Here is a 15297-nt window from a genome sequence, read left to right as displayed (position 1 = left end):
TCCCTCTCTCCCCCCCGCTCCCTCCTGCTGACAGCCGCTACTCACCGCTCCCCCGCGCCGGCACCCGAACCTTCAGTCTCGAGCGAGCAGGTACTCGCTAAAGGCAATGCTCGCTCAAGCAATTGCCTTTAGCGAGTATACTCGCTCATCTCTAGTGATAAATGATTGATTGCTGGGAGTCCGACTGCTGGAACCTGCAGGGATGAGGAGAATGCCGCACCCTGAATCCATTTTAGTGAAATCAAGTCTGGTGTACATGTGTGAGCACCACTCCTTTCACTTTTATTGATCTAGCAGAAATAGCTGATCAGCTGTCTCCCTAGACAGTCAATGGAGCAGTGGCCATGCATGCTCATCACTGCTCAGTTCACTAAGGGGGACTTAGAGTGCACTGCTCTTGGGATCATAGCGGTCAAACCCCCAGCAATCAAACATAATGATTTTGGTGAGATCATGAACTTGCTACATTGTTTGGAAAGTGTAATATGTTTCAATGTAGTTAACCATTAAAAGTATCCCCAATGAAGTACTTTATTTGTAAAGTATCCCACTGCACTGACTCATTACCACTACCTGCGTATGAATTAATCCACTTGTCATGTCTGATTAAGCAGTTCACTTAGATAACATTGTGTGTAGCTTGAAATAATGTATTATTATATTTTAAGGTTGAAACTGTTGGCGATAAGTACATGACTGTAAGTGGCCTTCCAGAACCATGTGTCCACCATGCAAGGTCTATATGTCACCTGGCTTTAGACATGATTGAGATTGCTGGACAAGTTCAAGTAGATGGAGTATCTGTACAGGTAATGGTCATTCAGAATATGTTTTGGGGACAAAAGTTATTGTGAAGAATTTGTTTTTTAGTTACACAATCCTTTGTGCATAAAAAAAAATCAACACACACATCTTACCAAGTACCTGCAGAAAATAATGATGTACTTATTGATTGATTTATTTATTTATTTTTTTGCAGTAAGTTTTCCGTTTCATGCATTTAGAAAGCATCATACTTGGTTTGAAGGCTCTACCACATTCAAGTTTCTGGCTGGTGGGCATTCACTGTCACTGATCAGCTGGTCTCTCTTATGAACTTGCACAACTTTAGAGGATGTGTAATGTAATCAAGCCCACTCAATGATACACAGATATCTCTCTATCTCACCTCTCTCTGAGTAGCTGTTCGTTTCGTTCCCCATCGCTGCTGATAAGAGCAGAATATTCACCCAGACCCTCTGAAATATGGCTTTTTCTGCTTCCTGTGCTTCTGATCTCCTTTTAATACTGTCATAAAGCCATGTGTAATAGCTCAGTGAAAAGGCAGTGAATGCAGGTTCACAACAGGGTGGCAGGCTAGGGGAGGAGATGTCAGTTTATTCTGACAGACAGAATTAGCTAAGATTATAGCCCTCCAATGTGCAGTGCCTTGGAAAACAATGCAAGCATTGAAATCAAACAAGCCAAAATTTTACTGAAAACCAATTTAAAAAGTTATTTCCAAAAACACACTGATTAATAGAAAATAAGAGTGGAAAGATGTACATAGCCTTTAACCCTTTCCAATCCACTGTCTGACGTCTGAAGACATTATGATTCAAGGCTGTACAGTTTTGATGTTGGAAGACGTCCGTCAGGGTTCCCTTACTGTATATTGCCAGCCTCTCTGCTGTTGAAGCCTATCCAACATGTGACCTCATGCAGTACTGGCTTTAGCCAGCAGATAGCGCTGTTGTATAATGGCAGAAAACAGTAAGCCCCCTAGGAAAACCAGGATGCAAATTGGATTGGAAATGGTTAATGTTCTGATATCAGTTCCAATGATCTTATATTTGGAAAGTTGTACGGTTATAGTTTCATTTATTTACCTATTTCTGGATTCATAGAATTTTGTATCAAGTCAGTTACTGAAGCAGTCCATAATGTACAGACATTTATCAGTTCCAGTTCCCTTATATTTGGCCAGCTAATCAGTGATAATATTATATCTTATTTATTACCTATTTTCGGATTTGAAATAACAGATTTACCATCATGTTTACAAATATATCCTGATTTTTGGATGCTAAAATAGGTTTAGCTAATCTGAGTTTATAGACATGTAATAGGTTTAGCTAACATGAGCTCACACATAAACAATACATAATCATGTTATTACATAGAATATTAGATTACAATTTAACCTAGTCTGTATTTGGCTCTTTGGGTTTATAGGGGTTACGTCATGAACTTTAGTTTGTATGTTGCCCTGATATTAACATTGATAGGGGTACAGTGGGTGATAAATATTTTTTATGCTTCTATTAAAAAAAAATATTTATAGTATTGTTAATTTTCTAATAATATTAGAATAACAGCATCAGGGTCTTAGCATGATCAGTAAAAACGTCATCAAGTTGCAAAGCATTAGCATTAGGCCTTATTCACATGAGCGTATATTGGCCGCGTTTTCACTCCTGGCCAATATACGCAACCATGTGAGGCATTGGTCCCCAAAAGAGGTGATTTTACGGCAAGTAAAAACATCGCACCGTAAAAAATGGAACATACACGACCGAATTACGTGCCAGCGATTATGCAGTGGGGAAAAAGATAGTTCTCGTTCTATCTGTTGACCGATTTATGCTGGCGGCCCCCATAGACTCCTATGGGAGCTGGAAAAAAAATGGAGGGGAAGGCATTTTAACAGCATCCAACGCTGCAAAATGCTTACAGGTGCCTCTATGTAGGCATTGGAAGTAATGCCAAGGATTTATGCCGAGCGAGTGCTTTCTGGGGTGCGACGTATTTTTTTAGCTAAAAATGTCGTACCCGGTCGTATGAATGTGCAAAAAAAAAAAAGCTAATTAAACTCTGGACTTCATCGCGGAAAAACATCCATTCATGCAAATGTACGGCGCGGATGACTTAACATAAAAACGCATACGCTCGTGTGAAAGATCCCTTAGTTAGGATGGTGTTGGTGATGCTGCTGCTAGATGATTAGTGGACCTGGCGACTTTAGATCAAACTCCCACATCAAGCATGTGAAAATGACATGTGAGATGTGATATGCATAGTAAACACTAGGCTCACTTAGGTCTTTTTAATTACATTTTTGTAGACACACAATATTTTAAAACATGGATTAATAACGTCACTTTATTTTAATGGCCTGTTATTAAAATGTCACAAATGGAGTCTTTTGCCCTTAAAAGAATTGTTATTATTGAATTGTTGAGTCATTTGCTTTCCAAGGCCATTTTTCTCCCAGTATTCTGGTGTTGCAATCAATGTCTGATACACTGAAATAATTTACCATATCCTTTAACTAGGTCATCAGCGTTTAAACGGAGGGGGTCAGACCTTCACCAATCAGCACAGTGAATGAGCCACGGCACTCACTATTTACATAGAGACTCAGAAATGTTTCTCACAGGCAACCTGTAACATCAGTAACTGAGAACAAAATTTACTGCCATGCTGTAGCCTACAAGCATCTACAAGTATCTTCAGTGATATGAGCCATTACTTTTGTTATATCCCCATACAAACACAAATTTACCTTGACTCAATGCGTTAGGATAACTTTCTGCGCGTCAGTTTGTTTATCCTTTCAACGACTTTACAGTGGGTTTTAGTTGTGTTAAATGGGTTGTCCAGGACTTTGACTATTGATGACCTATGGTCAGTACAGGTCATCAATAATTGATCGGCGGTGGATCACCGGATCAACTGATCCTTGTAGATGGCACTGGAAGCAGATAGCACCTATATTGCAGTGGCGTGGTTTGGCACTGCAGTCACAGGTCCCTTTGAATTCAATGAGAGATGTGCCAAACTGGACCATTGCAATGTTGACTGTGCTATCTGCTTCCAAGACTATACGCATCAACAGCAGGTCTATCAGCGATCCTGCATGAAGAACCCATGCTGATCAACTATTGGTGATCTAGGTTGAGGATAGGTCATCAAGAGTAAAAGTCTCAGACAATGTCTTTAAGATAAGATATCAATAGTTTTTCAATAGCTCAAGATAATAATTGTCACAGAAATGTATCACAGCTGGGTTGAACTTGGCTCTAACTGTATGTACAACTAGGAAAGAAGTATTCAGGTGGGTAGTCTGCTTCAGACAGATACTAATAACATGTCAGGTTAGGCCACATTGATCTTGTAGATGTGTCCCTTTTACATGCTACTGGTGGTAACAGTAGCGTCTTCACATGAGACGGCAGCTGATATAAATTAGTGGACTTTATGGGCTGAAACAAAATGCTAATTTAATTAGCCAACACTAACTTCTGTCTTGTTAGATCACAATTGGCATACATACAGGAGAAGTGGTGACAGGTGTTATCGGTCAGAGAATGCCACGCTACTGCCTGTTTGGAAATACAGTCAATTTGACTAGCAGAACGGAGACAACTGGAGAGAAGGGGAAGATAAATGTATCTGAATATACATACAGGTAAGACTTAAACTATTAATTAGCCACCAGGAAAAAGAAAAAGAAACTCAATTTTGATTGGACATACCTTCAGTCATTTTACTACTAAGATCAGAGGTTATAAAGGGGAAGGGTGGGTTTGGTCTATGCAAGCAAGCCAGTATTTCCACCATGGGTCACTGCTACCTTTGCTGATGTAGCAAGCTTGACATTTACCTCGTTACATACCATGATGCACAAACTTTACATTTTCATGTAACACATCACAAGCCGTACCACTGAAAATGGCAAGCGAACGTTTGCTGCATTGTGGCATGTAAGGCTGGGTTCACACGAGGCGGATTCGCCGCGGCAAATCCGCCTGAGGCCGCTAATCCCGAGATTAGCCAGCCATGTGGACGAGATGCTGCATGTTCATTTTTTTTCTTCTTCTGCTGCAGCCGTGCTCTCCTCTATGGGAGCGCCGTCCGCAGCGGAAGAGCGAGCGGCCAGGCCGCTTCAAAACCCGTGGCTAAGTGCCATGGGTTTTGAAGCAGCGCTTCTCCCGGCGGAAATCTCGCAGTTTTTTGCTGTGGCCAAACCGCGAGATTTCCGCCGGGAATCCAGCGTGTGAGAACCCAGCCTAAGACTTCTTTTACACTGCGTTTTTGTGATCTGTATAATGGATATGTCAATGTTTTTAATAGCAGTGTGAAAAGCGTTTAACACCTTAGCATTAAGTCCTTCTTCAGAGGAGTGCATGTGCAACTAGGCGCGCCGCTATGGTGTGTATTTGCGCATGAACCAGTCATAATGCTAATTTTATGCTAATATAGGCAGTCATGTTCAATGGCAATTTAACAATAACTTTACTCTAGAAGTGGAAAATATATCTATGAATCCATGCAGCAATCAGGGGCCAGTCTGTGTACCTACCCTTAGAATGCCATTTCCATTTACATCACATAAGCATTTGCAGTTTATTCGCTAATTTCCAATCAACATATGACAGAGAGACTGATTATGGTTACTTTGTCTATCTCTATGCAAGGAGTCTTTATATTACTTAAAATACTGCAAAAAACTCACATTAGGGATTTATTACAAGCCAATCAAGAGAAGCAGAATTCCTACACTTACCCTGTTTTCCTGATAATAAGACATACCCTGAAAATACACCCTACCATGATTTTTCATGATCTTTGGGGAGGCTTGAATTATAAGCCCTACCCCGAAAATAAGCCATAGCTACATTACATAAAAAATCAATAAATTACCTAGCAGGTTCAGTAATTCCACGGCCAATTCATAAATCCCGTCTCCACAACTCAATGGCTGTGATTGGTTCTTCGACTGCTGCTCAGCCAACTAATCCAGTGCTCGATAAAGCAATCACAGCCATCGCATTGGTTCATCGAGCACTGCATTGATTGGCTGAGTAGCGGTCGAAGAACCAATCAGAGCTATAGCTTCCTGTAGGTGTAATTTATGAATCCCGTAACCAGGAAGTGATCTTCTGTGGGCGGCCGGGGACCACAAGAAGCACGTCGGAGTTCCAGAGAGCAGCAGGAGGGACATGGACTGAGCCTGCTAGGTAAGTATAATAAGACATCCCAAAAAAATAAGACCCGGAACCTCTTTTGGGGCAAAGTTAATATAAGACAGTGTCTTATTTTGGGGGGAACATGGCACTTATGAAACTGAAATCTCCAGTTCTTCATATATAAGTCATAGCTAAGTGATGTGATAAGCACGTGTTTAACACGGAGTGTAAGGATTCTGTCCCACGTGCAGATTTTGAGGATTGAGTCAAGTATTCTGATGCTGTTTTTGAAGCCAAAGTCAGATGTGGATCATAAAAGGAGAGAAAGAATAAAGGATAGGTGCTACTTTTTTTGAATTCACTTGTAGTTTTTGATCCAAAAACTGCATCAAAAACCTAAACCAAACCTGCCTGTGATCAGCACCCTAATGCCGTTAAGGACTTCAGCTCAGACAGGCAGTGACATATATATATATATATATATATATATATCACCTATCTAGATTGAAGGAAGGGAATGTATAATAAAAGCTTAATGGGGTATTATATCTTAAGTGCAGAGTCTCCAGTTGACAAGATTTACTTCTCCTCAGCTGGAAAATATATTGGGACACAGGTAACTAGATACTAAGCCCATCATGATGGATTTATAGGATTCCTATGGCAGAGATGTAGCTTTACCGGGCATGGAATGGAAAATTGGACAATTATTCACTAAAATTAATGTGTGTGGTAAAATGACTGGCGAGATCGTTAATCTAGGTGGTTGAGCTCACATATGATTTAAAAGCTGGACATTTTGACTTTCCAAATACGAACTTGTATGTTTATAGGGCATAATAAATAACAGTGAAGAATCAGGAATGCTCACATAACGCCAAGACTGTCCAGACAATAAGATTTAGCATTATAGTTTTTGCAGAATGCACTTCTTCATAATGATAAAAAAATGTAGTTAGCTTTCTATGGTGGGATCAGATTAAATTCAGGGCTCCATGTTGCCTTAGCACACGATAATTGAATGTACCTAGAAAACAGTTTTGCTATATAAGATGCGCATGGCATTGTGATTATTGCAGAAAACTAATTAATGTCCCTAAATTTCTGCAATGGCGACTCTCATACTGCAGAGCAAAAACATTTTGTGCAATATGACAATGATTAGCCCTAGCTTTGAGTATATCATTCCCATAAACCAGAGAACATTGGGATCACCACACCCCATAGTATATGTGTATATCTTGCCGTAAAGAAATTAAAGGGAACCTGTCATGACTTTGAGCCCCATAAACTACATTATGGGTTTAAATGTCAGGAAACAAGGTGGCGGTGTTTTATACTCATAGGGATTAATGGGAGGGAGTGATCACAGAGCGAACTGAAAAGAGTCATGCTGCTGGAGTGCGTGGACTTTGGGGGGGACACAGCGCAGGAATGGAGTGCAAGGTGAGTATATAACATGGCCCCCTGGACACCTTGTTCTTTGATCTTTGAGTCCCATAATGTAGTTTATGGGGCTCTAAGGTCATGTTAGAATCCCATAAACTAGGGTCGCCAAGGGTCGTGAATGACTAAACGGCTAACAACAACAACAAGGTCATTATAGGTTCCCTTTAAATTATATTTTTAACTAAGAGATCCTTAGTTCCATCAAACTAAATGAATCCTGCAGAGAAATTGTAGATTCATTGATCTATACTCTACCTAAGGCAGACTTGGGCCACAGCATGCTAATCCATGGACAGCACACAGCCCCATTATAGGTCCATATGGACATGCACATTGACGTTTTTTCACACAGGTGTCTATGAGAAATAAGACATGTCAATACATAAATTGAATTTGTGTCCCTGTGCTGTCCAGTGCAAGTTGTGCCCGAGTATCTCGGGCGAAACTCGAACACACAGCTAGTGTGCACCTAGCCTAAGAGCAATCCAGCCCCTGAACAGTAGAAATGTTGAGATCCTTACACAGGGCCATATCCACTGTTTTGGAAGGAAAGAAACATAAGAGTATTAACAGTATATAAAAGTATCTCTAAATAGCTTTTTCTGGGATCTTTGAAAAAAGTTAGACCAGCATGTGGTAGGTCATACTGAGGATGCCCTGTAGAAGTTGGGATAGAAGTGATGGTATTAAAGGGAAGAATGAGTTAATATTCATTGTATCTAATTTGGAGGACAGTATTAAGTTTGACAACTTGCAGTGAAACAAAAAAGGTGATCCATTCCACTGCCAGATGCAGACCAGGAGAACAAATACTTTGGTCTCAAAACATATCCACATATTTGCCACTATTTAAGCCAGAAAGGAAGTAGATATTGCTGTAAGTGAACATACATCACAGTAGCATCCCAATTAGAGACGTAGCTTAAAACGTCTGAGCCCCAATGAAAATTTTGTAACAGGGTCCCCAACTATAATGCTTTATTCATAGTACTGGGCTCCCTATATGGAGAAGAGAGGCCTTATGGGCCCCCTAAGGCTCCTGGGCCTGGGTGCAACCACAGTTCCTATAGTTACGCCCCTGATCCCAATGCTAGGATCAAAGAGATCCTGAGAAGAGTAGTACTCACTAGTAACCTAATGTATAGCCCTGCAGTAACCTAGGTGCTACGTCTTACAAAAGGGTACATGGTTGTAGGTTGCAGATTTTTCCCAGCATTTCCACATCAAAAACTGCATCACTGGCCAGTGGCACCATCTAATCAGCAGTGTCGCTCAGCGGTGGCTGCCGGGTGACAGTGCGCCCTGCACTTTTGGGCTGCCAGTGCATAATATTAGGAGGTGAGAAGAGCGCATATATGTAGGCTGATATTAACTGCGGATATGCAGGTGAGTCTGCATCAATGCTATGGATTTTTATGTGGTTTTTGATGCGGAAATGACGTGACCGTACACATTTCTGCCACATGTGAACATACCCTTAAAGGGGTTTTTAAAGACTTAAATATTGATGGCCCATCTTTAGAATAATCCATCAATGTTTCATCTGTGGCGGTCTGATCCATGGGAACTACATCAGTCAATGAAGGGCTGTAGCGTGTTTCCATTATTGTTTACACATGGGCAGCTGTGCCTGGGACAGTAGCTTAGTACAAGAAGCCCCTTTAATGTGCTGATCAGTTGGATCCGGGAGGTCAGACCCCCACCAATCAAACATTGAGGACCTATGGACTAAGGAGTTGTGATTTGGCTAGTACTTCTATTATGGATTGTGGAAGTTACCTGAACTCCATCGTCTAATTTTGCTATTTTCATGATTTTTCAGATGTCTTATGAGTCCAGAAAATGCAGACCCCCAGTTTCACTTACAGCATAGAGGACCCGTGAGCATGAAGGGGAAAACAGAACCGATGCAAGTGTGGTTTTTATCCCGAAAGACTGCAGAAGCGGAGGTATGACTAATCTGGATGGAGGGCTCCTCTTATCTAAACACTTAACATTTTTTCTCGTTTGAATTAAATCTGGAGTTATAAATCATTGTTAGCGGAATGATTCATATGTCTAAATATTACTCTATACTTGTGCCCAACTATTTTTCAACATTGTACAATCAAACATTTATTTTGACTGAGAAAAATGATACGACACATTTCAGTATGAAGAACGTTAAACCGTAGAGAAAAAAATCTACTTAAAAATTAAATGTGTACCAAAATTTTTTCCAGCGTTGGTCTGTTTGCTGGGGCTGAAGCAGCCGTATAATGCCTTCTACATGGCATATGTTGCCCCATATAGGATTTGCTCCTCTCTTGCAGTACACGCAATGTATATATATTGTGGAGGGTTTTTTTTAGACCTTCTTTTTTGTGTTCTCTGATTCAAAAGTGCTGTGGTCAGATGTTACTTTAAAGTCTATAGTAAGATATAAAAAATCTTATGTACTCCGTGTTTTGGCTTTTGCATCATTTTTGAGTCAGTGGCAATTTGTTACATTAAACCCTTTAAGACCCACCCATTGTAAATAAAAACCGAACAGGCAATGATGCCTATGTAGAGAAATGGACATGAGGTTTACTCACAAGAAGGGTGGACTGTGCAAAGACAAAAGAAGAATGACTTGACTTACTAGCAGGGAATAGAGATTACAACGGCAAAATAATGGTGTGCAGTAGACTGGAGCATGCTGATGCCGGAAGAACTCACATCCGTCTTAATGCCTCTACTACTAGGACAGACATAACCTGACAACAAGAAGTGAACAGCAAGTTATAAGGAAGGGAGAAGCCTCCTGGTCAGTACTTTGGAGAAACTTTTTTTAAGACTAAAAACATTTTGGTAGATAAACTGACCATTTAAGCCACAGCTCTCTTGGCACTTTGCAAAACTGTTGAGATAGATGCAAAAAAGTGTCTAAAACACATAATAAATTTGACCCAAGGCATTTTGCTTTGTAACTCTCCCCCAATGTTTAGGGTATGTTCATAAGTTGCAAATTCTGGTGCAGATCTTCACCGGAAACCGCAGTATAGTTTATGCTTTATATTTTGGTGCAGGGCTGTACCAAAAACTGTGTCAAACTCCTCACCAATCGAAGAGGTGAATTCTGCTGCAGATCCAGATCAAAATTCTGTCTAGATCATTCCGAACAAGTTCAATGGGGTTTAAGTCAGGAGACTGTCAAGGCCATTCCAATCTTTGATGCGTACCAGCTTCTTCATGTCTTCTTAGGTAGTTCTGACATCACCTAGAAGCATGTTTTGGATCATTGTCTTGCTGTTATATGAAGCCCCTAACCAAATAGGTGTACACCGTAGGGTATTGCAAGTTACCAACTCTGGATCTAGCAAAAGAGCCCCAGATCATCACGCTTCTTCCTCCATGTTTCACAATTGGTGTCACACAGTCAGGAACTATCCTTTCACCTACTCAACGGCATACAAAAACCCTGTGTGATGTCAAATTTTGATTCATCAGTCTATAATACCCTCTTCCACTTTTCAGTAGTAGGTGATTAGCCTAGGCAAGTTTTTTTTTTCATTCTGCAATCTTAGCCTTGGCTTTCTTCCTCTGCCTGTCCAACCTGTAGATAGAAGTCTTCTCTTTCATGCTGTTAGGGGCAGATTATGCAAACTGTTGACTCTCAAAAACTTGTCATGTGATTTTGTAGTGGCCTTTGGTCTGCCAGAACTCTTCCTGTCAGAGTTTCTTGCAGTTTACAAGTGCCATTTGATGGTATAGGAGACTGTACTGACTACCAACTTGGCTTTCTTAGGAATTTCTCTTTAGGACAGACCTAAACTTTTAAGAGTTATAATTGTTTGTGTGTCATCTTTGGTCAACTGCCTTTTTCTTGTCAGTATTTCTTGCTCTGCCCTGAAGAGCAAAACTGTCCAAATCCTGCCCTAGTCTGTCCCAACACTGGTTATATAGGATCAGAGAGTTTGAAAGTAATCTGCAAAAGTTGAGACACCTGTAGGAATAATTTGCAGCCAATTTCAAACCATAATTTGCTTTCTGTGCTACAGAGCAGCTATCCTTGTTGTGTTCCCTGAACAAATCCCTTTGGTTAATATCATACATTTAGTCTATTGTTGCGTTTCAGGTTAAAATTTCATAATATTTTTATGTTTTTAACTTACTTTTGAACTATTTCATGTTATTTGCCGGACTTCAACTGTGTTAATGTCAAAATAACTGGAAAAATTGAGGTGCTCTAAAACTTTGTCAGATAGTGTATGTGACAATATATGAGCATCAGTGCGCATTGCATGATTTAATTATTTTCCTCTTTTTTTTTTAGGAATAAGTACAGCATTAAAAATGAAGAACCAAATCCAGGGAAAATCACTGAAACGCTATGTGACCAAGTTTTATTTCAGTAACCTGATACAGTAATTTTGTTGCCCTTCATTTGTTACATACAAATATATAAACTGTAGCTGTAAATGTTTACTGTGAATATTACTTTAGTGTATTTTGTATGTTGCCCTGGTGGCAACCTGAAATCTATATACCAAATTTGTTTAAAAAAAAAAAAAAAAGTTCACATATTGTGGAACACGATTCTAATTAGCTGATAGTCTATATATAGAGATTATGCTTAGCACCACTCTATACATTTAATGTATGCATATACTTCCTATTCACATCTTATATTTGGACTAAATGTATAGTTCTGACAATTAGCAGGGACAACTGCACAGTATACAAATAAACCGATTGGTTGGATATGCAGCTATTTTTTCTGTATGCCGACAAAGCCTCCATTTCCAAACCTAAGCTGACCCTACATTAGGATACTATAAATGAGATACAGATATATGACTGTGCATGTTGCTTCTAACCTGCTTAGTGTTCTCAGTATTTTTGGTAGTATCCTTATCATGCATTCACCACATGTAATATGGTATTTTGATATGTTTACTAGTATGTTGCATACCTTATTACGGGTGGCAGTGCTCTAGGTCAGCAATATATATATATATATATGATAGTAATGTATAAGATTTGTATTTTAGGTAATAGTAGTAATTAACAGGGTATCTTTGTCCATAGACATAAAACCCCCAAAAATGAAGTCTTTACTTTTGACACACAGAAGCAAACGCTTGTAAATATTAATAGAAAAGTCATATTTTTAACTATGTCCCATATAATAGTGTATTTCAGGCTCTCTATAGATGACTGATTCCTTCTTAGTTGACATGCAGAATGTATTGTGCTGGTTTATTTCATGGTCGACTTTATCTTGTATACAAAGATTTCTAATATTTATCTTTACATGTCACATGTACAATATAAAATGTCCAGGTACTATAAAGACATCCATAATAAATTATTTTTTCATCACACTCTATACAGTATATTTCTTTGTGTTAATGTAATGTTACCATCTTCGATATGTCAATAATAAAGAATAATGTCCAGATATTCTAATTAATGGCAAAACAATCTGATGTTGTGTTCATTAAAACCAATTAATTTGCAGTTTCTGAAGTTGATGTGTTGGAAGCAGAAAAAATGGGCAAGTGTAAGCAACTGAATGATTTGACATGGGCCAAAATGTGAAAGATAACTGAGTCAGAGCATCTCCAAAATGGCAGGTATTGTGGGGTGTTTTGCTGCATGTAGTGGTTAGTACCTACCACAAGTGGTTCAAGAAAGGAGAACGGATGAACCGGCAACATGGATGCCCACGGTTCATTGATGTGTGTGGCATCGAAGGCTAGCCCACCTGGTCTGAACCTACAAAAGAGCTAAAAAGTTAATGCTGAATACCTTCAGAGGTATTGTGGAGTCCATGCCTTGATAACATAATAACTAGATTACAAGTAATTGATAGAAAACTCTGATACAAGGCTAAAGATCCTCATAATTGGTTCTCTCTGCTATGGTCCGATACTGTACCAAATTGTCAATAGTTTGCGCTCCAGCAACCTATAGTACTTAATATTTTTGTAGCCTTTTTATGTATTTAAATGGCCATTAACTTTTCACACAATTCATCTGACAGCCTATCATCAAACTTCTAATATACTAGCATTAACATTTTTTGTTTTACCACTGAAAATCAAGTTTAAAGTACCTGCCACTAGGGGTTGTCCTTCCAACACCTTTGCAATCCACTGCCTGTCATTTGACATTTGGCTTCTCTAGTAATAGAGACATGAGGGCACTGCTAGTTACTACATTGCAGCTGATAGTACCAGGCTATGCAAGGCAACATGAAAAGTGTGGAAGAGAAATAGCTTTTTTACACAATCGATTCTATGTTAAACACTGAGCAGAGAATGTTTAAATGTAACAGGACGTGAACGAACCATTAATGATTTTTAAAATTGCTATTTACTTTATTTACCTAAATGGAATTTTTGTGCTAAAAATTTTCCTAAAATGCTGGCCATCGGGAGTCTCCTTCCTCCTAGCTTGCTATCCACTGTCTGCTCTCAATTGATTGATAGCAGATATTGAGACATTAGAACAAGGCTAGGGGATAAGTCATTATGCTCATTGAAAGGCAGCGCTGGAATAACCATAGTGCAAATTGAGCCAGTACTTCAAGCCCTACATTCTCCTTCTGTTCAGGACGGGCCCCTGGCTGCTGCACCTGCTCTCCCACAGGTGCAAAGAGGGCTCCAACATGCATGAGGATATATCTTAAATATTATTTCCCTGTCGGACCCCCATGTAGCAGCTGAATAGCAGAATTGTCCCGCCTCCATTGTTGACATTACAAATACTCCCTTAGGGCCCCAACACAGGGGTTGGCATCTTTAGGGTAAGCCCTGCCCACCTGTAAGCATCTTACCGGTGCTGGATTAGAGCCCAGGTGTAGTAACTGAACCGGTTCCCTGGAGAGTGGTCAGAATAGCTGGGAGTCATTAACGGGAGGACACGGCATGCAGTACAAATGGGATGAGACAGAAGCGTAGTCAATGGAAGCCAAAGGTCAGTAGGAGGTATTGGCATGCAGTAAAGGACCAGGAGAAACAGGAGCTTGATCAAGGTGGTGGAACACATCATAATCACGCACTGAAGGAGTGGCAAAGCCAGGCTTTTATTGGAGACGCAATCAAGGCAAAAGGCGGGGTCAGGAACAGGAGGCAGGAACTAGGTAACTGGGAAATACAGAACAAGGTTAGGTTTCAGCAAGTGAAAGTGTTCACAAGAATGTGTCAGTCTTGTTGATGTAGGAAGGCCAGGCTCCATTTCACATTCACCTGCAGTAGGTTCCGGTGTGTGTCGATGGCCATGCTGTGTCTGAGGTACTCCTTCATTGCGGCCTTGCTGGTGGTGGTCAGCTCAGGGTGAGAGTAAACTGTGAGTGAAACAGGCTGGTTGTTTTTTAAATTTTCTTTTGTATGAAAATCAACCTGTTACTCTACGGAGTGCTGATAGCATGACAGAAAATGTCCCTTTAACACTGTCATCACTCTGCAGAAGCAGCAATATGAGCAGGACTTAGGAGCAGAAGTTGAACAGCTTGCTCAAACTGGGCTATGGCTTCAGGGCCCGTCGTCTTGTCGTCAGAGAAGCATGGGCCCATTTTCTTTTCCCTTCTCCGAAAAGTCTAAAAAGTAAGGTATAATTTAGGTCTTTCCATAAGTTTTATGCGTTAAACCTTTCACAATTTTTGTAGTCTGTCTTCGAACTCTATTAGATTCTTTGGTTCTATTTTCTCAATGTCTTTCAGTAGGTAATGTCTCCACATAGCTGAAGACAGTGTTCCAGATGTGGTGTCACCAGAGCTTTATACATCGGGATCATACTCTCCCTCTTTCTACTGGTTATACCTCTAGTTATGCACCTGAGCATCCTACTTGCTTTCCATGCTGTTGGGATTCACCACTTCATGTGGGCCTGGAAAATAATGATATATCATTTAAGTGTTCTAATTGGT

The 15297-nt window shown here is 40.0% G+C and overlaps 1 protein-coding gene across 1 annotated transcript in view; it reads left to right on the top strand.

Annotated features, from left to right (window-relative positions):
• Positions 1 to 12751, top strand: part of GUCY1B1 (guanylate cyclase 1 soluble subunit beta 1) — a 71835-nt gene extending 59084 nt beyond the window's left edge. Inside the window, exons 11-14 of the mRNA XM_066573602.1 lie at positions 669 to 809; positions 4296 to 4450; positions 9223 to 9349; positions 11698 to 12751. Coding sequence (XP_066429699.1) covers positions 669 to 809; positions 4296 to 4450; positions 9223 to 9349; positions 11698 to 11703 — 429 coding nt within the window. The 3' untranslated portion in view covers positions 11704 to 12751. The remainder of the gene's footprint in view (positions 1 to 668; positions 810 to 4295; positions 4451 to 9222; positions 9350 to 11697) is intronic.
• The last annotated feature ends 2546 nt before the right edge of the window (positions 12752 to 15297 follow it).

Source organism: Eleutherodactylus coqui, chromosome 7 (genome assembly GCF_035609145.1).
Source record: "Eleutherodactylus coqui strain aEleCoq1 chromosome 7, aEleCoq1.hap1, whole genome shotgun sequence".
In the NCBI taxonomy this organism is placed as follows: Eukaryota; Metazoa; Chordata; class Amphibia; order Anura; family Eleutherodactylidae; genus Eleutherodactylus; species Eleutherodactylus coqui.
The sequence above is the reverse complement of the archived record's forward strand: the minus strand, read 5'-3'. Positions and strand labels throughout refer to the sequence as shown.